Here is a 25,944-nt window from a genome sequence, read left to right as displayed (position 1 = left end):
CGCCCTTCCCCGCCTCCGCGCCCCCAACCAGCTGCTCGCGGCTCCGCCCTGCGCCGGCCGGGCAGCGCCTCTGGGAGCCCCTTCAGTTCAGCTCCTGGGCTGGTCTCCCTTCTGCTCCCCGCCCTACACACTCTGCTCTGCTTGTTGCTCCCTACGTGATCTGCTGCTCTGCTTTCGGTTACCGGCAGTCCTCCCGCCTGATCTGCTTGCTGCTCCTCAGTTGAAGTGCTGCTCTGCGCCACCCACCCATCTGCGCCTCTGCTTGCTGCTCCGCTCCGCGACCTCCGGCCTGCAGGGGGCGCTCCCCCGGGCGGCGCGTGGCCAGTGCCTTCCCTCTCGGCGCCGGGCGAGACCAGGCCGAGGCCGGCGCGCAGCCCGGGAGGGGGGACAGGTACGGGCGGGCCGCGGCGGTTGCGGGAGGAGGGCGGGTTTGTTCGCGGGAGCGGAGGAGCCCCCGGCCCGGCCCGGCCCGGCCCGCGGCAGCGGGGGTGGGAGGAGAACAATGACAAGGACGGGGGGGCGCCTCTGAATTGAAAACCCTGGGGGGGCAGCGGCACTGGCCGTGTCCGCCTTGCCGGCGTCGGGGAATGGGGGAGACCCGGTGTGCAGCTCTGGAGAAGCGCGGGGGACACTGCCGCCTGCCCGCCCCTTCCCCCCCCGGCTGCGTTCGTGCTCCCTCCCTGCCCCCCTCCCTCACCTTCTTCTCTGGCTCTGCCCCTCTCCCCAGCTGCCCCTTCCCCTCCGACCTTTTGCTCCAGCGCTGGCGCCCCTGCCTGGCTGGGGGCTGCCACCGCTGCTCTTGGGCTGGGCAGAGTCCGGCCTGCTGCTGCGGCTGCCTGTCAGAGCTGGAGGTAGGCGTGGGGGGAAGATGTAGGGAGCAGGAACAGGCTCAGGCACAGAGGGGCAGGGGGGAGCCGGGTCTGGCACAGACATGGGGTGAGCAGCAGATCTCTTGCTCTTTGCCACTCCTTCTCCTGCCCCATTACTGCAGAAGGGGGATGATTTAAGATGACCTTCCACTATTTAGATTCTTCACATGTTATAGCACATGTGTAACTTCCCACCACATTTACCCAAATCCAAGACAACTTCAGATTTAAGATGACCCCCCAATAATTAGAGTCTCTGTACATGCAAAATTATAAAGATGTTATAATTTTCCATGTAAAGAGTCTAATTAGTGGAAGATCATCTCAAATTTGAAGTTGTCGTAGATTTAGGTAACTATGATTACTGTACTATGCAAATAGCAAAAGTTAAACTTTTGTAACAGTTTTATAACAGTGACAAGCAACATGTGTTTTAATATTCTGTTCTGTATAATGTAGGGTTCAGGGGAAGGACTACATTAATTCATCTTTCTCCTGAATTCTGTAAGCTAAACTTTCTAATATGCTGCAGCCTTTTCATACTGCCAGAGTAGATCAAAGGGCCAGGGCCTTGCTCAAAAAATACTTCAGGTATTCTGTTTTCCCTGGGTGGTGAACAGCTTCCAGAATTCAGATTCATTCTCATCGTCTCTGTTGGAGTACACAGTGTTCAGAGTATGCCATACCTTGCTATAAGTCCTTGCATAGAATTATAGAAAAATAGGACTGGAAGGGGCTTCAAAAGGTTATCTAGTCCGACCACTTGCTAAAAGTAGGATCATTTCTATCCAAACTGCCCTAGCCCAGTGTTTAACCTCTAAAAACTTCCAGGGATGGGGAGTCCAAAACCTCTCTAGAGACGTGGCCACATGAGAGTTTATTGTGGAGTTGCCTAATTAGCTCTGCAGTAAACTTCTGGCATCTACAGGTGCAGGGCTATTAGGCTGGAGTAAATTAATAAACTCTGCAGCAAGATAGTGAATACAAGTACTATCCTGTTGTGGAGCTTTTTTTACTCTGCAGCAGTGCACATCCAGACACTGAAGTAGCTGGTTGGAGTACAAAGGTGCTGCCAGCTAGCCCTGCACTGCAGCACTCTTGTGCCCTAGCCAGCCCTGCCGCAGCATGTTGAGCAGTGTCAGAGCAGCCCTGGGCTGGCAAGCTGACCCTGCCAGCCAGCACTACTCCGAATGTTTAGCAGCTCTCATGGTGAGAGAATTAATATGTAACCAAAATTTTCCTTGGTGTAATTTAAGATGGTTATATCCTGTCCTGTCCCTTGTGTCCATGGTGAATAGTCAGTTGTCAACATCCTATTTAAGTAGCTCCCCACCTTTTTTTTTGCTGCAACCCTAAACTGGCCACCAACGGGACCTCCCGACCAAGTGCTGTGGGAATTGCTGGAAGCAGTGCGGTGGCAGTGACAACAGCAGCCTGGGGCCAGGGGCAGGGATGGGGGAGCCGCCACTGCTCACTTTGTTCACGGCAGCCCTGCCCTGCCCACCGCTCCCGGGTCACGTGTGTTGTGCATGGGCCCTTTGCAACCCTACTAAGGACTCCTGTGATCCTGATTTGGGTTGTGCCCTGAGGTTGGGAACCAGTGTCCTATTTACAATCATATTTTAGGTATTTGAAGACATATTAAATCCCCCTTCAGTGTTCTCTTCTTCAGACTAAATAGTTCTTCCAGACGTTCCTTTTTTATCTTGTTTCCTAAACCCCTGATTGTTTCTGTTGCTCTCCACTGGACTCTTCCTAGTTTGTCCATGTTTCTCTTGAATACACTGCCCAAAAGTGAACTCGGTACTCCAGGTGAGTAGCACTAGCACTAAACTGAATAGAAAAATCACTTTGACTTGCAAGTGACATTCTTGTTAATGTCATCTGGTATGCTGTTGGCTTGTTTTGCAGCCATTGTATCTATTGTAACTTGTTTTTGGCTTATGTTCTGTCATAAATCCCAGGTCTCTTTCTGCAGTACTGCAGTGTAGCTCATCCATCACCAGTCTGTATTTATGTGTCTGATGGTTCTGTCTTAAGTGCAGAACTGAGTCCTAATTCTGTGCTCCAGTGTGTTTGCAACTCCACCAACCTTGTCATCTGCAAATTTGCTAACCTTTCTTTCAGGCCCTTTTTCAAGGTCATTAACAATGGCGTTAAACAATGAACCTAGAACAGATCCTTGAGTAACCCTGGTCAGTACCTATTCCCACTTATATATCAAACCATTGATGACTTCGCTTTGAGCTTGATGATTCCACTTGTTATGTGTGCACCTTATAGTACTTTCTTCTAAACCAGTAGAGGCCAACCTTTTTGGGAGGTGTACCACAAAATAAAATCCATGGCATCCCTGAGTGTTACTCTGCTCCCCCTGACCAATCTGCTGCTCTCCTTTCTGCTTCCTGTCCCATCTTTTATATGGTAAGACACATAAAGACTGCCCTGCTACACATGCTACAGATTGAACACATCTCATGAGAGAGTGTATTGAAAGCTTTACTGAAGCTGAGGTAGATCACATCCACTGCCACTGCTTTCCCTTCACCCAGAAAGCCTGTTGCCTTGTCATAAAAGCAAATCAGGTCGATCAGACATGACTTGATTTAAGTGAATCTGTGCTAGTGATTCCTAGTCATTTTGTTATCCTCAAGGCACTTAGAAGTAGATTCCTTGCTGCCCTACTCAATGATCTTTCCTGGTTTCCAAGTCAGACTGACCAGTCTAATTCCATGGATCAGCCTCCTTTTTGTTTTTGTAAAGATACACACCATATTTCTCTGTTCCTGCTCATCTGGGACCTCACCCAACCTCCATGAGGTCACAAAGAGAGTAGCCAGTGGCTCTGCAATTACCTCCACCAGTTCCTTGAGTTGTCTAGAATGTGGCTTGTCTGGCAGTGTTAATTTGAAAACATTCAGCTCCTCTACGTAAATCTCTTGTTCTTTCCCTGCTCTAGCTTGCTTATTTCTTCCTCTGTCCTTGCTGCCAACTGTGCCTGTCATCTAGCAGCTGACCTTATTTGTGAAAACTCAAGTTAAAAAAATAAATGCTTCAGCAGCTTCCATTACTAGATTGCCCTTGTGTTCAGCAAGGGACCTACACTTTCTGCTTTGCGTGTGGTTGCAAAATGATACAGTGGGACCTGGGTAAAAAAAAAAAGGGAGATTATGAAGAACCTGTCTTACTTTGACCTTTGCATTACTAAGGACTTGTTTGCACAAGTACATTGACAGGAATAGTTTCCTTTGTGCTCATTGTTATTCAGAGTAAGAGTAACCATATGAATAGCAAATAGCCACTATATTTTAAATGTATACCCTATCTTATTTGAGAAAAACTTTTCTTTGTAATCAAGCTCTGAATGTCTCAGAATGGTAACCTCATTGGACATTTTTCCCCCTTTGAAATCTGCCTTCCACTTTTAACTTTTAATACCATAATAAACAGTGTAGTTCTTTTTCTCCCCAGCCCTCCTCCATTTACTGTTATTATTCACTAAAGTGCTTTGGCAGCTTGCCTCCCAGCGTTTTCTAAAATTTAGAAGGATTGTGAGGAAACAGTGAGAGGTCAGAGCCAGATGTGAAGTCTAATTAATTTTTATTCAAATAGTGTCAAATAGAATCAAATAAAAGCTTGTATATGAAAGGATACTTATTGCATTGCTTAGTCTATAACCCAGAAAACATAAGAGTAACACAATGGACTGCAAAAGCAATACTGTGGGTGTCTAATTTTAGCTTTATAATGTTATCTGTTATACAAAACTGAGTTTCTGTGTTTAAAATACAAAACAAAATCTATCGACAAGTTGAAAGCTTTTGCTGGTTAAGGCTAGGTCTGAGCACCACCTGTGCTGGTGTTGTATTTTAGATATCTCCATTTAGTCATGATCCACTGTGCAGTCAGGTGGTTCTTGGGTGATTATTTTGGAAGCAGTTAAGAGGTAAATCATGGTCAAATAGCTGTGGTTTAGAACCTTATTGATTGGGGATAGGCAAGGCATTTTAGCCTGAAAAACTGTGCATTTTTGCTTTAATTTTAGTAGCTATTCTACTGTTTATTCTAGAAAAGCACAACTTGAAAAATTAAATGAACAAGAAATTTGAGGTATATCTGTGTAGCACATTGGAGCTCCCTATTGAGACACACCACCCAGGAAGGCTCTCTCAGCTGTACTAGGCAGCATCTTGCAGAGTTTATTGGTCCATCTACAGAACTACTTGGCTGTGCGCCGTCTGACTGGAGAATAAGGCACATGGAGCAGATGTGGTGTCTCAGCTTGGCGCCACATAGGCATACCCCAGATTCCTACAGCAATCAGTATCAGGACAAAAGAATGTAAACAGAAAGAAGTGGAGCTTCCTGATGTTTAACTTGTTTGTAAATTTTGATAAGGAAAGGGCTGGTACGTACCATCAGTTTGTTTGCTAGTTAGATATATAGTACAATAGCGTATCATTGCATCTTGTCATGGCATGTGATATGGCATTACTTTATAAACCCAATAAAAGTATTTAAAATCATAGTTTACTGGAAAACTTAAAACATGAGAAAGAGGTTGTTATTTCAGTCCAGTTGTCTGTTAAGCAGCGATAAAGTGATTCTGCCATCTGTCGTTTAAAGTTTGCCCCATTTTTGTCCTGTTGGCGTGGTAAGAGCTGTATATCTGCTGGTGCTAATTTTACTACCTTTGCTATTGAAAATAAATATATTAAAAATAAGCAAGACAGTGAATTGGTTTTATTTTAGGGCTGTCAATTAATTGTTGTTAATGTGCAAAATTAACGCAAGAACCAATTCACACGTCAGTTATTTTTAATGCGTTAATTGCACATGTGGTTTTGGAACCGGTGCCCCAGGTGCCCTGTCCTGCTGCCATCACCACCACCTCCGAGCTGCCCAGGAGGGCAGCAGTGGCAGTGCAGAGGAGCTGTAGAGCAGCCCAGGTGTGGGCTCCAAGCAGCTGCAGCACAAAAATGGGGAAGGGGGCATACCCACATGCCTATAAACCCCATCCAGGGCCCCAAGCAGCCAGGCTGGCAGTTTTGGGGTTTCAGGGAAGTCAGCTCTGAGCTGCAGCGAAGCTGCCTGGCACTCTTGGGCCCTATGGCATGGGCTTGGGGGATTGGGATCACCTGGGAGCTCCAGCAGGAGCTGCCTCTGAGCCCACAGGTCCCCATGCATCCCCAGTCTGGGACTCCAAGGAGTGGCAGCAATGGCAGGCCCATACCTTGTGCACCCATGGAGGCAGCCACTGCCAGCAGGCAGGGGTTGGATTCCTGCGGAACCACCTCCTGCAGTCCTTGGCCCATGCCACACACCTGGCCCCAGCCCAGCATCAACGGAAGTCAAGCTGCACCTAGCACCACTGCAGCACCGGGCAGAACTACTGCTCTCCTCCCCACACTGGGCTCCCACACAGAGCTGCCGAACCTGCTGGGTCCCGGCAAGAGCCCAGGCAGTGCAGGGAGGAGAGCGGTGGCTCTGCTCAGCAGTATCACTGGGCACAGATCAGACCCCATCAGCACTAGAGTGGGGCCGGATGTGCGGCATGGGCTGGGGGCTGTGGGAGGTGGCTCCATAGGAATCCCGCCTACTGGTACTGACTGCCTCCACCGACAGGCAGGTGCCGGGCTGCTGTCACTGCCACTTCCTGAGGGCTCGGACCAGGGATGTGTGGGGACCCTGGAGGCAGCTCATGCTGGAGCTCCCCAACGGTCCTGACTTGTCCTGAGCCCAAGTTGCAGGACCCGAAGATGCCAGGCAGCTCCTCTGCAGTGACTCTGTGCAGGTCCTGGCAGGATGCAGGGTCTAGGTGGCTGCAGCAGGAGGAGGTGTGGGGGGCATACCCACAAACCCCCATCCAGATCCCCAAGCAGCTGAGCCAGCAGCTCCAGGGGTTCCGAGATAGCGACACTGGGCTGTGGTGAGGCTGCTTGGGTTGGGACTGCCTGGGACCCGCTGAGCAAGTAAGCAGGGAAGTTTGGTCCTGAGCAACTGCCCCCAACCCAGGCTGCCTATGGCTGCTGCTGCTAGGGCCATGTTTGGGCAGGCGGCACACCTCGGGCCAGGGGCAGCTCCACAGAGACCCCGCCCAGATTGGCCATCCTGCCAGGGTGTACAGGGGTCCCCCCTCCCTAGGCTTCATACCCCCCTGCAGGCAACCCCCCTCCCTGGGGTCCAAGCCCAGTACACACCCCCATAGCCTGCTACACCTTCACAGGTTCCTCTCTCCCCCCCCCATCATACAAAATACATGAATTACTTTGCATAACATTGAGGTTTTTCTTGCATAATTTTAAAGTTTCTACAAGAATTATGCAACACTGCAAATAATGCTCACATTTAAAATTTTGTTGAGCTGGCATTCTCTTAAACTTTATTTTCACATCTGTCAGTCCTTCCAGATTATGGTGCATGTGTGAAAGGTTACTCAGACCTTTGATATATGCTTAGATAGGAGTTTTTGAAGGAGCAGAGGTTGCCCAGACCTTCCATTCCCCCTTTAGGCCACTGAGACAATTCAATGGCTAGACTGAACCTGGACATTTGGTGCTTCTATGGCTGTAGTTGTGTAAGTGTCCAGGAATCAAACCTAGGTCTTCTGTGCAGCAGACAAGGATTCTACCACTGAACCACAAGAGACTCCTTTCTTAAAATGAGCCGGGTCTGTTCCCTAGCTATTATAATAAATACCAGCAAGACCACAGAAACCTTATGAAGAGGACTTGGAAGGTTAAATTCATGGGTAAGAGATTCAGCGTAGAAATATGTAAGCTAATAAACCCTAGTGCAGATGTTCATAGAAGGAAATATACATCGGAACATAACCTTTGTAGTATTGAGACCTAAGCTTAGACAGAACTTTATAAATAGTAAAAGACAAAAAAGAAGGGAATATGATAGCATGGAGTTTGTGCTAGGCTGATTTGTAACCTGTACATCCTAGTTTGCCAGACTACACAGACTTAGTACTTGTTATTTACTGTAATTCTATGTCACAGAGGGACAATGAGTCTCCAGTGTGGTAACAGCAGGGTATTGAGGCCATGACAGGCTATACATAGACTGTTCCTCTAAGACACCTGGCCAGACCTGTGATTTCAACAGAATTGGCTCAGATTAGTCAGGACCACTGTCTTTGGCATAAATGAAGATACAGGAATTTTGGTTCTAAATTTTCTCTATCACTGGATGATACACTCACTTTTTTTAACTGAATACTTCAAAACAATCTCATAGTGTGTTGCAGTTACAGTAATTTATACTAACTTTCTCAAGATTTCTTTTGATGACTCTTGTTTCATCATCCTATTAGTTTAAAATCTTATTTCCAATTCCCCCCCCCAAGAAAATCAGGAGCAAAGCAAAAGAAAAATGATTAGAGTATGTCTAGTTTGTCACAACTGAATGTGAACTCAGTAGACCACATGGTGGCATCATTCATCCACGTAAAACCAGAGCTTATGCAATTTAAGAGCAATTGCTTATTAAAGAACTGTTTCCTGATGCACACTCAATGAGTATCAGTTGTCTCTTTTTCCATAAGGTTCTTCCAGGATCAGCAGTAAATTTAAGTTGAAATGCACCAAGAGCTGGAAATAATTTTAGCTTTTAAACAAAACTGACTTTTGTGACCTTGATGACTCCTGTGGATGAATTTCTGGAAACCCTTTCTGCAGTATCCCACTGGAGACAGAGAATTTGCATAAGGGTTTCTGAGCAGTAAAGTGTGCACTTCACTAACTTCCCGTAAAAGCAGAAGTACTGGAATGGGTAGCATTAGCCAACATGTATTGTTTATGCTTCCAGATTGGGTTTAAAGTATTTAGCTCCTTCAGTCACAGTATTTAGCTCCTTCAGAGCACAATGACAGTGAATCAAGGCCCCATATAATTTGAACAGGTTTGTTCAGTACTACATTATCTTAGTCCCTGTTTATGGAAAAAAAAATGCCCAGAATCAGAAATGCTTTTTAAAGGTATCATATAGTAAACTGTCCTGAAACACATTCGAGCAAAAGAATGCAATTAGTGTAACTGATTGATCTGAGTATTGTTGCTGAAGAGAGTTGTTTGGAAATGCCCTCATCAGTAGTTTTGGTTTAGGTAAAATTTACAGTATTTAAAGGACAGGGCAAATGTAACAAGACCTTCCATCCTTTTTTGCACTGTGCTATCATTTTGTTACTTTGGGAGGCATTGTGGTATAGCAGGGTGTGGACAGAATTAACAATGTAAATGTTTCAAATGCCTTTGAAATGCTTCAGGGAGCCAGGCGTGTAAATGTATGTGCCCTTTGAAATGTTCCAGAATAGTACCTCTTGAAATTAGATCTTGTTTTGAGGTGTTTCACTTGTTGCATGTGCTTGGGGACAGGGGACCCATAGTTCCTCCAGAATCCTTCCACTCCCATCATAGGGTGGGAGGAGGGGAGGGTGAGCAATGTGAACAGGCTGGTAACCTGCCGGACTGTTTAGGTGTGGGGTCCTAATCTGCAGTCCTGGTGACTCCAGCCCTGGGGTGTACCTCTTCTCCAGTGAGATGGGGAGAGGAGAGTTTCAGGGGATTGGGGTTGGGGACCTTGGCACCAGCAGTGACAGGAGGTCTCCAGCATGTGCTGTTGGGATTCTCCACCCCCCATATCTTGTTGGAGGAGGGGAAGGGAATAGTGGAGCTAGGGGGTGCCACAGGGGTTGTATGGTGCCACAGGGGTTGTATGGCTTGTTATGCATGGATACATTTCAAAAGCTGCTTCTGTCCACATCTGTAGATAAAGCACTGGATTGGGAGGTGAGACTGGGAAACAGTTTTTCTGGCTCTTGCTATCTACATTATATTGGGCAAGACACTTCACTTCTCTTTGACTCTATACCCATCTTACAGCAGCAGGTGATACTATTTTATGCCCCAAAATTTTTGTCAATTTATGGTTGTTTCTGAAGTCAAGATAATGTAACTGTAAACCCTGCAGATGCACATGCATTGCCAATGAGGGAAGATGGGAATGACTTACAGGAGCACAAGTGTCCCACTGAATGCCAACAACAGCATAAAGTGCTGCTTTTGCATTGTCACCAGCTCATATCTGTAATGACTTAGAAAGCATTACAGAAGAGATGATTCATAAGGACTGACTGAGACACCTTGCAAACTGGAACTATTAATAAAATAACTCAAGGCAAGAAGAGGGGAAGTGCTGCTTGCTTTCTTTTAGGAAAATATAATGCTGCTTATTATGATTCCTGTATCTAAAAGCTTTCCGGGATTGGTTTTGCTCATCTGAGAGGTCTTCTCCCCCCGCAGTCTTGTATTGGTAGTAATCCACTAGGGGGAGGGCTTGTTAGTGCTGCAGACAGAACTGCCAGAGAAACCAGATGTGTTCAATGGACCGCTCCCCAAGCAAAAATTACAGTAGAGTTTACCATTTTCAGACTGAATATGCAACGTGTTTGTTCCATTTAACTCTTCCTCAGTAACTTCTACAAACAAAAACAAATCCACATACAAGCACATCCTGTAAACTAACCAGGCAATTTCTCCTCCACATGGAGAAGGGAGAGAGAGAGCTGGCATTGTTTCTACTTTTAAATACTTTGGTGGGACTCCCATCCGACAGTAATGGGGAAGGGGTACCATTTCCTGTAGGACTGTGTTTGTATTTCCTCTTATGGATAGAAGTATATATTTTGAATGTTGCTTTTATCTTGTATGCACATATAAATATGGTGTATTTGGGGTTGCTTTTTTTTCCTCTTTAAATGTGACTGCATATAAAACATCACTTTCAGAAAGGATCTCAAAGGTCATTCAGTCCAGCCTCCTGCACAGATGCAGGATTCACTATTCCAAAATATGTCTATAACCCAGTCTGTTCCTGAAAATCTTCACCACTGCCCTGGCCCTGGCCCTGCTTCTGGGAGGCTACGGCATGGGGTGGTGGGTGGGAGCGCTCCGTCCCTGCCCACTAGGGCTTCCGCAAGTACCCCCGGGGGTATGCATACCCCCACTTGACAACCTCTGCTCTATATCATATTCTAAACATTGTCATTAGTCCCTTGATATAAGGATAACTGTCTTCCAGTAAAAAGAGAAGTCATCAATGAGTCTGTAGATGACTGAGAAGGTCAGTCTGTGGCTGATAGTTCAGGGACAAAGGAGTAGATTCTGGTGATGTTGGGTCGCAGCTGCTTTCCTTTGTTTCTCTGATCTATCTGTCTCCATAGTGAAATGTTTGCTCAGAATGATTGATGGCTTGTTGTATATCATGGCACCACTGAGCACAAGTCATTGCTTGAGTCTCTCGGGTATTGATCCCAGGTATTGGCCAGGGATCACAGGAGGTGGTTAATATCTCATCTCTTCAGACTGGCCAACAAGGTGTCCTTGAGTGTCTTCTTGTGCCCACCTGTAGAGTGGTGACCATTGGTGAATTGGAAGTACAGGACCTGTTTGGGGAGCCATTTGTCAAGCATCTTTATGACATGCTTTTTCCAGTGGAGCTAGTACCATGTAAACATAGCGTCAATGCTGGTGGTGTTTGCTTCAGACATAACACTCGTGTTTGTTCTTCAGTCCTTCCAATTGATATGGAGGATTTTCCAAAGACATCGCTAGTGGTGACATTCCAAAACTTTCAAGGGTTTTTCCAGTATGCTGGCCAAGTTTCACACCCATATAGCAGGGTAGGGATGACAACAGATTGCTAGATGAGAAGTTTGGTTTGGGTCCTGATGTCATGATCATTGAAAATACAGTTTTGGAGAGGTCCAAAGGCAGCACTGGCGGATTTTATCTGGCGTTGAATATCCTTGTCTATATTTATTTTTTAGGAAATGTGTTTACCCAGGTAGGAGTAATGCTTAACGTTCTCCAAGGATTGCCCTTGAATTGGAGCAAGTAGAGGAGCCCCTCATTGGTTTTGGGTGGTTTGGTAAGGCATTTGGGTTTTTGTGAAGTTGACAGTGAATCCCAGCATTTCACATGCAGCCCAAAAGAAATCACAAGCTACCTGGAGCTCTTCAACTGAGTGGGCACACATGACACAATAGTCAGTGTATTGAAAATCAGTATTGAAGTTGTTGACTATCTTGGATTTGGAAAGTAACCAGTTGATATTAAAGAGATTCCTGTTCATATGATCCTGGTTGCTGACTTCAGATCTATCAGCAATGAGATGCAGAATAGCTGAAATATAGATGGAAAAGAGTGTTCATGGAAGCACACAGCCTTGCTTGACTCCAGTTCTGATAGTGATGGGATCCATTTCTGAGCCATTGCTTAGGCTTAGGATGACTGATTTCATGTTGCTACTTGTATGGTTGAGGGCCTGCAGGCAAGACCCTTTGAAGACAGACTGAGGGATCTGAATCTCTTCAGCCTCAGCAAGAGAAGGCTGAGAGGCAATCTTGTAGCTGCCTACAAACTCATCGGGGGCAGGGGGGCAGCAGGGAATAGAGGCACTGTGTTTACCAGGGCTTCTCTCCCGGGTTACCAGGAATAATGGCCACAAACTGAAGGAGAACAGGTTTAGATTGTACGTAAGGAAGAAATTCTTTATGGTAAGGGTTGCCAAAATATGGAATGGGCTTCCAAGGGAGGTGATGCTTTCCCCTACCCTAGAGGTTTTCAGGAGGAGATTAGACAGGCATCTAGCTGGGGTTACCTAATCCCAGAGCTCTTTCCTGCCTGGAGCAGGGGGTCGGACCCAATGATCTACCAGATCTCTTCTGACTCTAGAAATCTATGTTATCATGAAGAAGTCTAATAATGGTAACAAAATTTGGTAGGTATCCAGATCTCATTAGCATCTTCCTTAGGGTGTCTCTGTTGATTGAATCGTAGGCTTTAGTCAGTTCAACAAAGGCCATATGAATATCTCAGTCTTGCATGTGGAACTTCTTCTGTAGCTTTCTAGCAACATAGATCATATCTGTTATACTTCTGAGTGGTCTGGAACCACACTGGGACTTGGGTAGAGCTCCTTAGTGAGGAAAGTAAGTCTAGTGAGGAGAATGTGGGCACAGATTTTCCTAGCTCTGGACAGGAGTGCAATACTACAATAATTGTTGCAGTCTAACCTATCTCCTTTCTTGAATATGGTAATGATTCTGGTATCCCAAGTCACTGGGAATCTGTTTATGCTTCTAGATTTTCATAATAGTAGCATCTAGTCGGACAGATTTTTTTTCCAGCTTGCCTATAAATTTCAGCTGGTATTGTGTCAGGACCACGTGCCTTGCTTTATCTGCTTAATGGCTTTCAAGACCTCTTGACAAGTTGGTGGATCTGCAAGGTAGTCCTTTATGAAGTGTTGTGGAATGGCTTTGATGGTATTTTGTCTTCAGCATCAGAATCTTAGTTCAGGAACTCTTGAACACGATCCTTTTACCATGTGTTGATGGTGGAACTGTCTTTAAAGAGTAGGCCATCCTTGAACCTCAGCGTGAGTTTCTTGTATGTTTGGCCCATAAAAACTTTGGTTGCCCTAAAGAAATTATGCATGTCGTGGTTATCAGCAAGCTTTTGAATCTCCTTTGCTTTATGATGAGCCAGTACTACATTGTACCTCTTTATTGGGCTACCCATCCCAGAAGTTAGCCTCAGATGCTATTGATGGAACCTCTCCAAAGATTTAGATGTGAAATTTGTAGCATAGTCTCAGTTCATGAACATCAGTGAGGTAGGGGGATGCTTTATAGCAATGATATTCAACCATGAAGACCTTTTAAAGGTGCTGTATAGTACTGCCTGTTCTTTAGCTCTCAAATTTTCCCATATCTTCCCTTCAATGTGGTAATTAGTGTCTTGCTTCTGTTTGGAGTTGATGGTATTCTGCCAAACTTTGGAAGCTCTCTTTTTTCTGTCAGTAAGAGCTTGAATTTCCTTATCATTCTCATTGAATCAGTCCTGATGTTTCTTTTGTGCAGAAGCCTAGAGATTCTTCACACACCTTATTGATGCCGTTCTTGAGGCTCTCCCAGTAGTGTCTCTCAGTAGTTTCAAGATCATCTGGGAGGTCAGAGTTTCTCACTGAGGCATTGCTGGAAATTATTGTTTTTATCAGAGTCTTTCAAGCACTCAGTGTTGAACCTGTTCCTTGGTTGCTGCTTCTGTTCTTATCATTTTGGGGTGATATGAATGGACATAGTGGAACTTATCAAACAATGTCTATGTAGCAGTCATCTGTGCTGGTCATAGCTCTGGTCATATGGACATCACACCAGTCCCGTCACACCATGATCAGGTGCCAATGTTTTGAGCAGGTGGTTTTTAGTTAGATGACTCTGTTTTTATGTTAGATTTAGAGCTGCCATCAAATTCATTTTTCTAAAACAAGGTTTCTGACCGTCCATAAATTTACTGATGGTCTGTAAAAAAACAAAACAAAAACTACCCCCCACCCCCCCAAAAATAAAAATCCAAACTCTAAAAATGCCTATCCATAATAAAAATTGAGCTGTCTGTAAGACTGAGTTCATTTCAGAATCTGTGTGAATAAAACTAGATGCAAATGTGTTTGGACATAGATTGTAGAGCAGCATTACCTGGTATCTTAAATGGGTGGCTGTTCAGAGCCCTCAAGTGACTGTCTGTCTGTCAGGGCTTTCTGGCCCACTAGAGCCTCTGTAGCTCACTCTAACAATTGTTGCCACTGTATGCCTGCCTGCTCAGTGCTCACTTTGAACGTACTATATACAGGGCCCACCAGCCCTAGGGTGGGCAAGACAGGTGGAACCATGGGCCAGGGTGATGTGGGGAGAGGTAGAGGGTGAGGGTTTATTCTGGGACATGATGGATGGAACCGGCAGGATTAAGGCTGGTGGTGAGCTAGGGAGCAGCATGGTGCAAGCGAGGTACAATTGGGGGTGTCAGGGTATGGTTTCAAAATTGTGTAAAACCATTGCTATAGAGGGGGTTGCCAACCCAAGAATTTTTTTTTACTGACAGTGAAAACATGTCAGTAAAAAGTTTGGTTGCTGGTAAAAAGTTTGCAAATTGTCAGTTAAACAAAAAAAGTGTTGGTTTAGCAGCCCTGTTCTGAAACCATTTAAGGCGAATGATTAGTAAGGATTTTTTCTGACATAATTAAATGACCAGTTCTGCACAAATTAGACTTTTTTGACACATCATGGATAAGGTTGCAAATTCTGAGGTGAGTGCTAAATCCAGAGTTTGTTTATTTAAGGGTGTCTAAGGAAACAAACCATTTTATAATTTTTCCAGAATTTTGGTTGGTAGATATGTTGCCGAACCAAATTCTGTTCAATGGGGGAATGTATTTATTTATTTCTATATTTATTTATTTATTTAAAATTCTGATATTAGAGGGTGGCCTCACTCAGTTTACTGATACTTTGAGAGGGATTATTTCTTCTTTGTAATTGGGTTGTATCTGGCACAAGTCAGGTAGCTTAATAGAGAATTAAGTTTGCAGAATATCATTAGTAACAAAGATTATTCAGACCAGATGGAATAGTGGGAGTATATTTTGTGAGCTGCAATGTAACAGTTGCTTAGTTCATAATCCTCAAGCATTGGTAGGTGGGATTTATTTTTGCCTTTTTAATGTTACTTAATTATTGTGGAACACTTGTTTTCTCTAATTTTCTTGCTTATTAATTAACAATTCTTTGCCAGGTCCTAATTATCATCAGTTTTAAAGTAGGTCCCTGGCAATCCTGCTCCATGATAAACAGCTGCTTCTATGCCCCCCCACCTTTATAAGAGTCTTAAAGTTCTTTTTGGTCCTTAATTTATGTTCCAGTAGGTATGCATGAAAGTGGAGAACACTTTACCAGACTTATAAACAACCCCACATTTTCCAGTACTCACTACTCTATTTCAGGAAGTACTGTACTGTTCTAATAGAATATTCGCCTTGTTATAGATTTGTGCTGGCACCAGAAGACATTTATTTTATTAAGCAAGCTTAAAAATCCCAGTGGTGTCCTGCAGCCACTGAAGGCAAGATCTGTTTTCTTAAAAATAACTGGGATTTTACACTGTTGGTATGTTTGATAGCTGACAATATTAAAGCAATTTATGATCCTACTTTAGGATCTTGTGCAATACTGTAATGAGTTCTTTGGAAATTGGGCCTGACAGTTTGTGGGGAAGGTTAGGACTAGTAGAACTGAAGAAGATACAATTAAGTCATTTAAATTCTGGAAGAGAAACAGGCAAGAAAACGTAGACTGCCTCCTGGATGGGAAATTGTCATGAAATTGCAGATTGCTGTGAGTTAGAATTCTAGCCCTGCAACCCACCAGAATGTTTGTTGAATTTCAAGTGGAAATAGCTGGTAAATTCTGCTTTCCTTCAATTGCACTGGCATATTTGTATGAAAAGGAAGCAGTTGGGGTCCTAGAGGGCATTGCTAATGTTTGAACTGCTTTTGGCCCCCCAGTGAACTAGCCTTCTGTTATTGGAGATGGTTTTGGAAAAGAGTGCTTGAAATAGGCAATAAATCATCCTGTACATAAATAGTCCTTGCAGACTAAAGGAATGTATTCTGCATAGGTGCTGACTTATTAAGTCATTCTTTATGTAACTATTCAGAGCAGAAAGTTATTTCCTTACCTCTCCATCTTCCAAATATGCAGTAGGAAAAGGAAGTTTTGTCTCTTGCCTTGACAAATCAATGTTGAAGCAGTTGTTGGTAGTGGAATTTATCCAGATAATAAATGCAGCCTAGTGAGGCTTAAATAAGACTAGTTAATGTAAACACTCTAAAATATTAGTCTCTTAATCAGACCAGCATGTGCAAATTGACACCTGAGTATTTGGAGTGGGTATTTCAGAATGATTAATTTAAAGCACTAGAGAAGAGCTATAAACTATGAACACTGTAAGTTCCCAGAAAACAGAAGAGGTCATAAATCTAATTCTTTGGCCATATTTCCATTTTTCTAGTTAAATGAGCACACTAGGATGAGCGGATACCTTATATGGACAGGAAAATTAAAATTCTTCAGTATGGTACTAAAGGGTCAGATGGTTAATCATAACACTGGTTAAAATATGCTAGAAAAATCATGATCATGGAGTGCCAGGTGTTCAGGATCCATAATTTCCTCTTCATTCCTGTCTGCAAAACTCTAGTCCTAAGTTTTTGTCATCTTTCAGGTCCATTGCCTTAAATAGTGTCTTAATTCTCCCCTCCCCTTCACTGCAGTCTATTCAGTATCCATCTGCTGAAATAATTTGGCGGACATCGTGACTGTATTCAGATCTGGTTACTGGGTACTCATTGATTTCAACATTAATTTGACTTGCTGGTCAAGGTCCTACATAGACTTCCATGAGAAGTCCCACCTCTAGGGCCTCTTAACATCTTATCTGCTCCTTTCACATGCTTTGGAGCAGCACGACCTCCTGCATAATCATTCTTTTCCTCTTCTCCCATTTTTATCTTCACGTCCTTTTCATGGCTGTCCTCTGTCTGTGAAACCATTTAATTGATCTTTCTGAACGTTATCTTCTCCCTATCCAAATCCATCTTAAAAATTTGTTTCATCCACAAAGCTATTATATCTAATCAGTCAGTTGAATTATAGCTCATCAAATAATAATCAAGTAATCTATGGTGCAGCCAGCCCTTGCCTTCCACTCTTAGGCCCTGGTCCAGCTGAGCACTTAATCACATGTTTAATAACTACTGCTTAGCTGTGCTAGAGCAGGTTCTAGTGCAATAATAGCATCCCACATGCTCTAGTCCCCCTTCTGAGTTATTATGGTCCTCCTTACATCTGTTTAACATAGTGAGGGGCATGCTACAGGTTAAGCCCTGTGCCCTCTCCAAGTGCCACTCCAGTCCCCTTCCCCTGCCTGACCTGCTGCTCTGTTCTCTGCTCCCTTTTTGCTCTGCTTTTTACTCCCTGCCCTACCTGCCACCATGCTGCTTACCCCTTTCCTGATCTGTTGCGTGCCATGCAGAGGCCACCTGTGCCACTTCTGGCATGTGTGGTAGAGGTTGGCTACCCCGATTGTAACGGTTTTTTTCACTTTTTCTTTCATGGAATTTCACATCCTATTTCCTGTGGTCTCTGCTGCTGCGAGCAAAACACCACGCACAGAGATGGTTGAAAAGTGTAATCTCCTGTGGCACAAAGGATGTAGTACTCACAATAATGATGCATTTTCCAGCAGTTGTCTGCTACTGTGTACTGAAGTTCAAATGTAAAGAAGGAACAGATTAAAGAATAAGGAAATCTCATTTAAGTGGCTTCATTATTAATTGGTGCTGCTAGATGTTTTACACTGGCAGAGCCCAATATGTGTGTTCAATTCTAGGTTCCTGAATTATAAAAAGGTGACTCTTCCTCCCTCCAACCCCCATGCCTCTTCCTTTCTGGAATTAACCCACAGCTGGGATATAACAAAGTTCCTTTTTGATACTGAGAAGTACAGTGTGTGATCTCTTTCTAGGTGGGGTTTACTTTCTGCCTTGCATTCATGGTAGTGCTTTAGAGCAGTCCTCAGAAGTAACAAGGCTCTTCTGTTCTGTTCCTGCAGATGTGAACAGGATTAAAAGGAGCATTATCCATGTACCAGAAAAGAATGCAGCATATTAAATTCATATGTTAGGCATAAGGATTTTAGAGCTTATATTCCTAAGAAGTTTGCATTCTTAATTGAGAGATTCAGTGATTTGTTAGAAGTCTGCATTGCATTTATGTATGTGGCTTCACCATCATCTCTTCTTATTTTACCAACAGGCTTGCTTCACACACCAGCTACAAACAGAGCAATGTCCTACGTTTTTGTAAACGATTCTTCCCAGACCAATGTGCCCCTGCTGCAGGCCTGTATTGATGGAGACTTTAACTATTCCAAGCGACTGTTAGAAAGTGGCTTTGACCCAAATATTCGTGACAGTCGTGGCCGAACTGGGCTCCACCTTGCAGCAGCCAGAGGAAATGTAGACATCTGTCAGCTCTTGCACAAATTTGGTGCTGACCTCTTGGCCACTGATTATCAGGGTAACACAGCCCTTCATCTGTGTGGGCATGTGGACACCATTCAATTCCTAGTTTCTAATGGACTCAAAATTGACATTTGGTAAGTTTGCTGTCGCATTTTTTCAGAGACCAGATCTTTCTTGCTAGTGTATTAATGCCTTCTCTCCAAATTATTTAGTACAAATTTGGTGCCTGATATAACTGCTGTAGTGTTATATTCAGTGCAGTTGTTTTTGGGAGGTTTTAAAATGTCAGCTGTAAATAAAAACTGGACAAGAACAATAAAATGGGCCCACTTTTGTTGATCATATGCATTGTGAAAGACAAATACAAGCAACAGGTCTTGGATAGGTTTTGCACAGGCGTTGCTTCTCATTAGCTGATGGCTGGTTTGGCCAGCCAGGCAGGTTGGGGGTGTGTGGCACCACACAACAATTTCACATTGACTGCTATTTATTTATTTTACAGTTTTATGTACCCTGGTCCTGATGCTTTAATTTCTCCACTGTAAAGAGCAAAGGAAATACAGTAAATATGTGCCCTAGTTTTTTCACCATACTCTTTGGTAGACAGTGTTGCTGTTCAGGGCTTGCACCCTCCCTCAATGCCTGTGTTTCAGTCCTCCTTTTAAATATTGTATATTGTTTCTTAGCTTCTAGCAGCTGTCAGATACCAGTGCTTTAACACAGGCACTTAGAGAACTAACTAGCTAACTGTTTTATTAAATACAGTTAGAATTAACCAGGGCTATTTTGTTTTTCTGCACTTACATCCCAGTAGAGGAAAAATGGTAGACATTAGTAAATGCCCCTTGGGACTTTTGTTCATGCTTGTCTAATGTAGCTCCTGTGATCTCGTAGCAGAATATTGGCTAGCCAGGATCATTGCCTGTTTTTATTGCAAACATCTGTTTGCTGACCATTCTTAATCCAAAGATAACAAAAGTAATCCACCTCTGTATTTTTTTAAGATAGTGGTAGCAGGATCCACCCATCCTGTGTTTCATGTATTGCCTAATGTCATGAGACCAGTCTGAAATTAGGAGCTCTGATGAGCTTAATTCTCTGTAGTAATCATGCAATATCTCTTGCATTATATTAGCAACCATCAAGGTGCAACACCACTTGTTCTGGCAAAACGAAGAGGCGTAAATAAAGATGTCATTCGATTGCTGGAGTCTTTGGAGGAGCAAGAAGTGAAAGGTTTTAACAGAGGCACTCACTCTAAACTGGAAACTATGCAGACTGCTGAAAGTGAAAGGTATTTACAATGCACGAAGATATTTGCTAGAAAAACTAATGGTACAACTATAAAATATTTGTGGTAGATCTGTTTTTCAGATTGCTGTCTAAGTTGGCTGGTTTGTTTGTTCCTTGCAGCAGACAAGGTTAATTTGGCCTCTGGCTTTGGATCTGTCAAAAAGAATACCTTTCATAATATTCAGATTTTTTTTTAATGTAATTTTGGCATTTCCAGTGGAAGAAGCTAAATTTCACATTACAGTGCTCATTGTTCCATTTTACTTGTGAAATTCACTGCACCTGGTCATAAACAGTCCCAAAGGAATAAGCTTCCAGGTTGTGGTTAAAAGGGGATGGGAGTGGAGGCTGGGAACTCACCCAGAAGTTTCTAACATCAAGTACAAAATAATGAAGAGTTGTTTTCTAGAAGCCTGTAGGGACCCTGAACCATAGTTCTCAAGGATAAGAATGGATTCTTTGCTTTTAATCTCTGACAGGTTTATTCTGCAACTGAATGGTTATACTTAAAATAACTTTTGTTGCCCTTGATTATTTTACTGCTTATTTTTGTTACTAAATCATCCAGCTAATCTGTTAATTCCACAAATTTGATTAGTCTTATACTTTCCTAGGTAACTAAAGCCCCACCTGTTCCCTCCTCTGTTGACAAAGCTCCACCCGTGTGAAATCTAACACTTTTTACAAGGAAGTTATGAGTTGCTAGTATAAAAATATAGTAATGTGGTGCACTGAAAATCTGCAGGGAAAGTAAAATCATGTTTAATAACTAGTTAATGAAGTCAGCTGGACTTGAAAAGCTCAGAGTGTTGACTATAAAAGAGACTGGGAATTTTTTTTGTTCTTTACACCTTCTTGACTTAATCTGGAAGCAAGGAGAAAAAAATTCAGGGAAGTGTTCCAGATTTTACTGGGTGGACACTGTTCAGAAAAGAATATTAAGAATAAGCCAACACAAAATGAGAGGAGAAGTGAGCAGCAAAGGAAATTAGCCTGTGGACACTTGCTATACAGTGAACTGGTGCTGAGTCATTCCTCTTTATTGGGCCCCTGTCCCAAAATTAGTCTCAGATGCTATTGATGGAATCTCTCCAAAGATCAGATGTACAGTTTGCAGCATGGTTAAAGTTTCACAACCAGAATGGAGGCAGGGTAATGCTGTTGCTTTATAACAGTGATTCTCCACCAGGGTGCCACAAAATTCTTTTAAGGGTGCTTCAGTGTACTGTGCAATACTAGCACAGTTAGGTGTGCAAACACCTATACAGGATTCACAAGATAAATCCAGACGTTTCAAATACAAACACATAATGTCAAAACATGATCACCCTGTGCAGTCTTTCTGAGTTCTTTGCATCAAAATTGCCATATTATTTTTTCATAGTTAAAAAATGAGTGGTAAGTGAAGACCTAGCATTTTTGAGAGAGTCCCTTGAGTCTGAAATGGTTGAAATCCACTCTTTTAAAGATTGACATCATGGTTTGGGGTATTAGCAGAATTTTCAGGTATTACTAGGTATTAACTGATGGGGTCACAATGTGAACACTTCTGCTATGGCCCCTATAGTAGTGTTTTTAAAGCCAGAGAAAGATGCATCTGACCCAAAGAGCTTTAGACCTACCTCTCTGCTATGTTACATGTACAAATTGTACAAATGACTAATGCTGAACTGACTTGCCCCATATGTCACTCTGGAAAATCAAAAACGAGCCAACTGCTCAATCTAACTCAACATACTGAGGACGGTTTTGAAAGAAGCCAAATCACTGAGGTAGGGCAGACTGAGGTGCTCTGGGTCAGCATACAAGGTGGCCAGGGGGGAAAGCGACCTAACAGTGGGGGTCTACTACAGGCCACCTAAGCAGGGGGAAGAGCTGGACTGGGAATTCTGTGATCAGCTCATGGAGGCAGTCAAGTCAAGGGACGTCATCATGGGTGACCTTATCCAGGCATCTTCTGGGAAGAGCAGTCAGCCAGGTCTGACCACTTATGTAGGTTCCTAGCCAAATTACAGGACCTCCATGTAACCCAGGAGGTGCACATATTAATGGCCTTCCTCAAGGAAGCAGACTTGCACCGCTATTATATAACATGTATATGAATGACCGGCAAATCAATTTGGAAACAAAAGGTTTAATCTGTGTAGATGACCTATGCATAACACCCCAAAACACTATCTCTGACCATGTTGAAATATCTGTAAGTAAGATACTCGTTGTCCTAACTTCATGCTACATTGAGCCAACCCAGCGATGCCTTCCATCTGAAAAACCATGAGATCAACCACCAGCTCAATGTTACATGGCCCAGGATCCCACTTTCCCACCATCCAAATCCAGTTTACCTTGGAGTCACCCTCAGTCGAACAAAGAACGCATCATGAAGACAAAAGCAAAGGTGAGCACGTTTAGCAGCATTCTGTATAAGCTCACCAGCTCAAAATGGGGAGCAACCCCTTTAACCACCTGAAACACTGCTCTGGTCCTCAGCTTCTCTGCTGAGTATGCATGCCCCATATGCATATATTAACCACCTTGACCCCATTCTGAATGGTCACTTCCGATACATCACAGAATATCTGAAGCCTACTAGCTAAACAGTTTGTACCTGCTGGCTGGCGTCACTTCACCTGACATCAAAAGAGCATTGGCCAGCAGGGTGGAACAGTCAAGACAAACAGAAGATGTGAGACACCTTCTGTACTACCACACCACAGCACACACATGTCTGAAGTCATGCAGGAGTTTCCTCACCAGCACCCAACCTTCGATGCCACACCCAAGGAGACACAGCTACAGATGTGGAACGAGAAGCTGAAGGAAATACTTGACAGTAAAAAAAATGGACACTCCAGCGGCTGAGTCCTTATCACCAGGGGCTGATGAACCATGGCAAAGGTGGAAATATCTCAACTGTCTATGTACACACCGAGGAACTAATGAACAAGTGGGGCTATACCTTTGGTTCAACAACCTCTGACTGGCACAGAGCCTCGGACTATGCAACACCTGCTTTGCCTACTACTTGAAGCCAAGCATGTGTAACAAAGTAGTCAAATGTGGTGTAAGACACAAAAAGAGGACAACAGACTGACATCTTGTCACCAAGAAACCCTTTTATTTCCTTGTATGAGACTTAAAGCTGCTAAAGGTACCAGAAGTACTTGCAACCCTCATCTGTATTAGGTAATCCATCTACAGACACTGCACTTCCCATATAGTGAAAGACTGAGGTTGTCATTAGTGATCATTGAGGCTAGTGCACTAAAGGCCCACTCAGCTTGACTTGTAAATTCAACATCATCAGTCTACAGAAACTCATCAATTACTACACTGTGCTAGCTTGGAGTGTAATTAGCCTGCTAGCTAATCTGTACCATACTCTGAAGTCAGGGGATGGGATATGGTCAAATGTATTATGGAGGATGAACGTAAGGTAGAGAGTGAAGACGACATAAGCCAGTGTGCAGCCCTGTCTAACACCAGTTGTGATGTCAAAGAGGAGAGGTTTGTAGACCACCAGTGAAGATGCACACTGGCGTCCCCTTGTGAAGCCAACAGACAGCTGCAAGGTTTATCCTAGCAAGTATTGACATTGTCCTACAATCTAGTTCAAGGGACATAGTCAAAAACTTTCACTAAGTCTATGAATGGCATGTAGAACTACATGTTGCCCTTTGCATTTTTCCAGCAGCTGCCTCCATTGTAAGTATCACATCAATTTTTGATCTGCCATGGCAGAAGCTACCAGATAAAGGCAGAGTTGATTCAAAATTATATGGACTACAGTCTTACCAACAGCAGTAAAATGGATGATCCCTTGGCAGTTATGGCAAATGAACCTGCATTTACAAGGCTTTTTCCTGAAGTTTTTGATGTTTTGTGGGATATCCTTAGCTTGCCACATTTAACTAGCAACTAATGCAGCCAAGGTAGCAGTGAAGGGCCACCTTTCATATGGATTTCACTGGGTATAACATCTTCCTTCAGGATTTTGTGACAACAACTGGGTGACTTCTTTTTCCACTTCGAGAGGTGGATCTGTAGTGAGTCGGTAGTTGAGTGCTGAGCGTCTCTGTTCGGGAGATGTTGATCAACATCTCTGGTTTGACTTACCAAGGTCGTGAAGAGCTCCTCCCATCTTACCAGTACAGCTTCTAGCTCCATGAAGTGTTATTTACCGTAAAACAGATGGACTTTGTCTGCCGAGCAGTTCAGTTTCAAAGAGGCCTCTGAAGTCATGCTGGGTCTGATGCATGTCTTTCGCGTCTGCATGTTCTAACCACCATCTATTTTGCACTCTTAAATTCTCTGGCAGTGAAAGGAGAAGGCATCAATTGAAAGTGACAGAAGAAGAGAAAGTTTTAGTCATAAAGCCACCAATATGAGGCAGCTCTGAAAAAGGCAAATACCTTGCCTGATTAAGATATTGAATGCATTTCCAACAGAGATAAGGGAAGTATTCATGCTATTGTAAAAGACACTAACAAGACTGCTTTAGGAATAGTGTGCACTATTCTGGTCATCCATATTCAGGAAACGTATTCAAACTGGAACAGATGCAGAGAAAAGGGTTACTAGGATGATCAGAGGAATGGAGAGTGTCTTACAAGAAGAAGCTAAAAGAGTTTGGCATGTTTAGTCAAGCAAAATGAAGTGTCAGATGGGATGTGATATGCTTTTTCTAAATACGTGAGAGGAATAAACCATCAAAGGAGGAAAAGATAGCTAGCTATTTAAGTTAAAAACAATGTTGGCACAAGGACAAATGGGTTTAAATTGCCCATTAAGAAATACAGGCTAAAATTTGAAGAAAAAAAAATCTAACATCTAATAGTGATGTTGTAGCCACAGTGGTACAGAAATTATGCAGGAGGCAAGGATTTCTTTGATATCTTTTATTGGACCAACTGTGTAGTTGGTATAGAATTAGACAAGCTTTCAAATGGAAGACATTCTTCATCGGGTCATCTCGAAGCCTGGTCTAACTTTATCTCAACTACATAATTGGACCAATAAAAGATATCACCCTAAGAGACCCTTGCCTTTTGAAAAAAAAAGTCAAACCACTGGAGCAGTGGGGTTCTGAAATAGCTTTCCAGCAGGAGTAGGGCAAAATGCATAGTTGATTTCAAAATGGAGCTTGAAACATTTATGAAGGGTTGAATTTGATGTGGTAGCCTGTAACAGCTGAGGACTAGATATGATGCAGGAGGTTGTTTTATATTTATTTGTTTTGTTTTATATTCCTTTATATTTTACATTTTTAAATGGCCTAATATAGCACCATGTCATCACCAGAGATGAGAAATCTTGTTGGAAAATTAGAATCCATGTATTTGCTTTAGAAAGTATAGGACCTTGACTATAACCAAGAGTGAACTTGGCTAGCCTTTCTCTCAACTTAGACAATGAAAAATGTGAAAATTGAACAAGTAGAATAAATGACGAAATGTTAAATTGGTTCTTTAAAGTATCTTCCACGCTTACATAGGAGACGCATGCAGTGATGCACTGGATCCAAAGACTGGTCTTTTTAATCTAGTGAGCATGAATGACTGGGACCAAATGCCTCATAAGAAAGGTCCAAGAAACCTTATAGTAGGCAAATATGGTATAACTTTTCCTCCAAAATAGGTGTCCCCTAATTCCTAATAGAGATCGATTTAAAACCTAGAGCACAGTTAATGGACTTTAATATTTAGCATTATTTTACAAAAATATTAGTGTTAACTTAGAATATCCAGGGTTCATTCATATCCAAATAAATGTACAGCCTTTCATTGAGTCGTGCCAAATTTTTAGGATCTCAAATATTTTGTGACACAGTTTTCACCCCTTCTGCCTAAGC

At 43.2% G+C, this 25,944-nt stretch overlaps 1 protein-coding gene across 1 annotated transcript in view; it reads left to right on the top strand.

The window, feature by feature from the left end:
* The first annotated feature begins 248 nt into the window (after nt 1-248).
* ANKRD46 (ankyrin repeat domain 46) overlaps nt 249-25,944 on the top strand; it is a 30,831-nt gene continuing 5,135 nt past the window's right edge. Inside the window, exons 1-3 of the mRNA XM_090040440.1 lie at nt 249-391; nt 18,592-18,934; nt 19,936-20,094. Coding sequence (XP_089896566.1) covers nt 18,624-18,934; nt 19,936-20,094 — 470 coding nt within the window. The 5' untranslated portion in view covers nt 249-391; nt 18,592-18,623. The remainder of the gene's footprint in view (nt 392-18,591; nt 18,935-19,935; nt 20,095-25,944) is intronic.

This window comes from Crocodylus siamensis, chromosome 3 (genome assembly GCF_052110815.1).
Source record: "Crocodylus siamensis isolate JL-2025a chromosome 3, ASM5211081v1, whole genome shotgun sequence".
NCBI classification, from domain to species: Eukaryota; Metazoa; Chordata; order Crocodylia; family Crocodylidae; genus Crocodylus; species Crocodylus siamensis.
The sequence above is the reverse complement of the archived record's forward strand: the minus strand, read 5'-3'. Positions and strand labels throughout refer to the sequence as shown.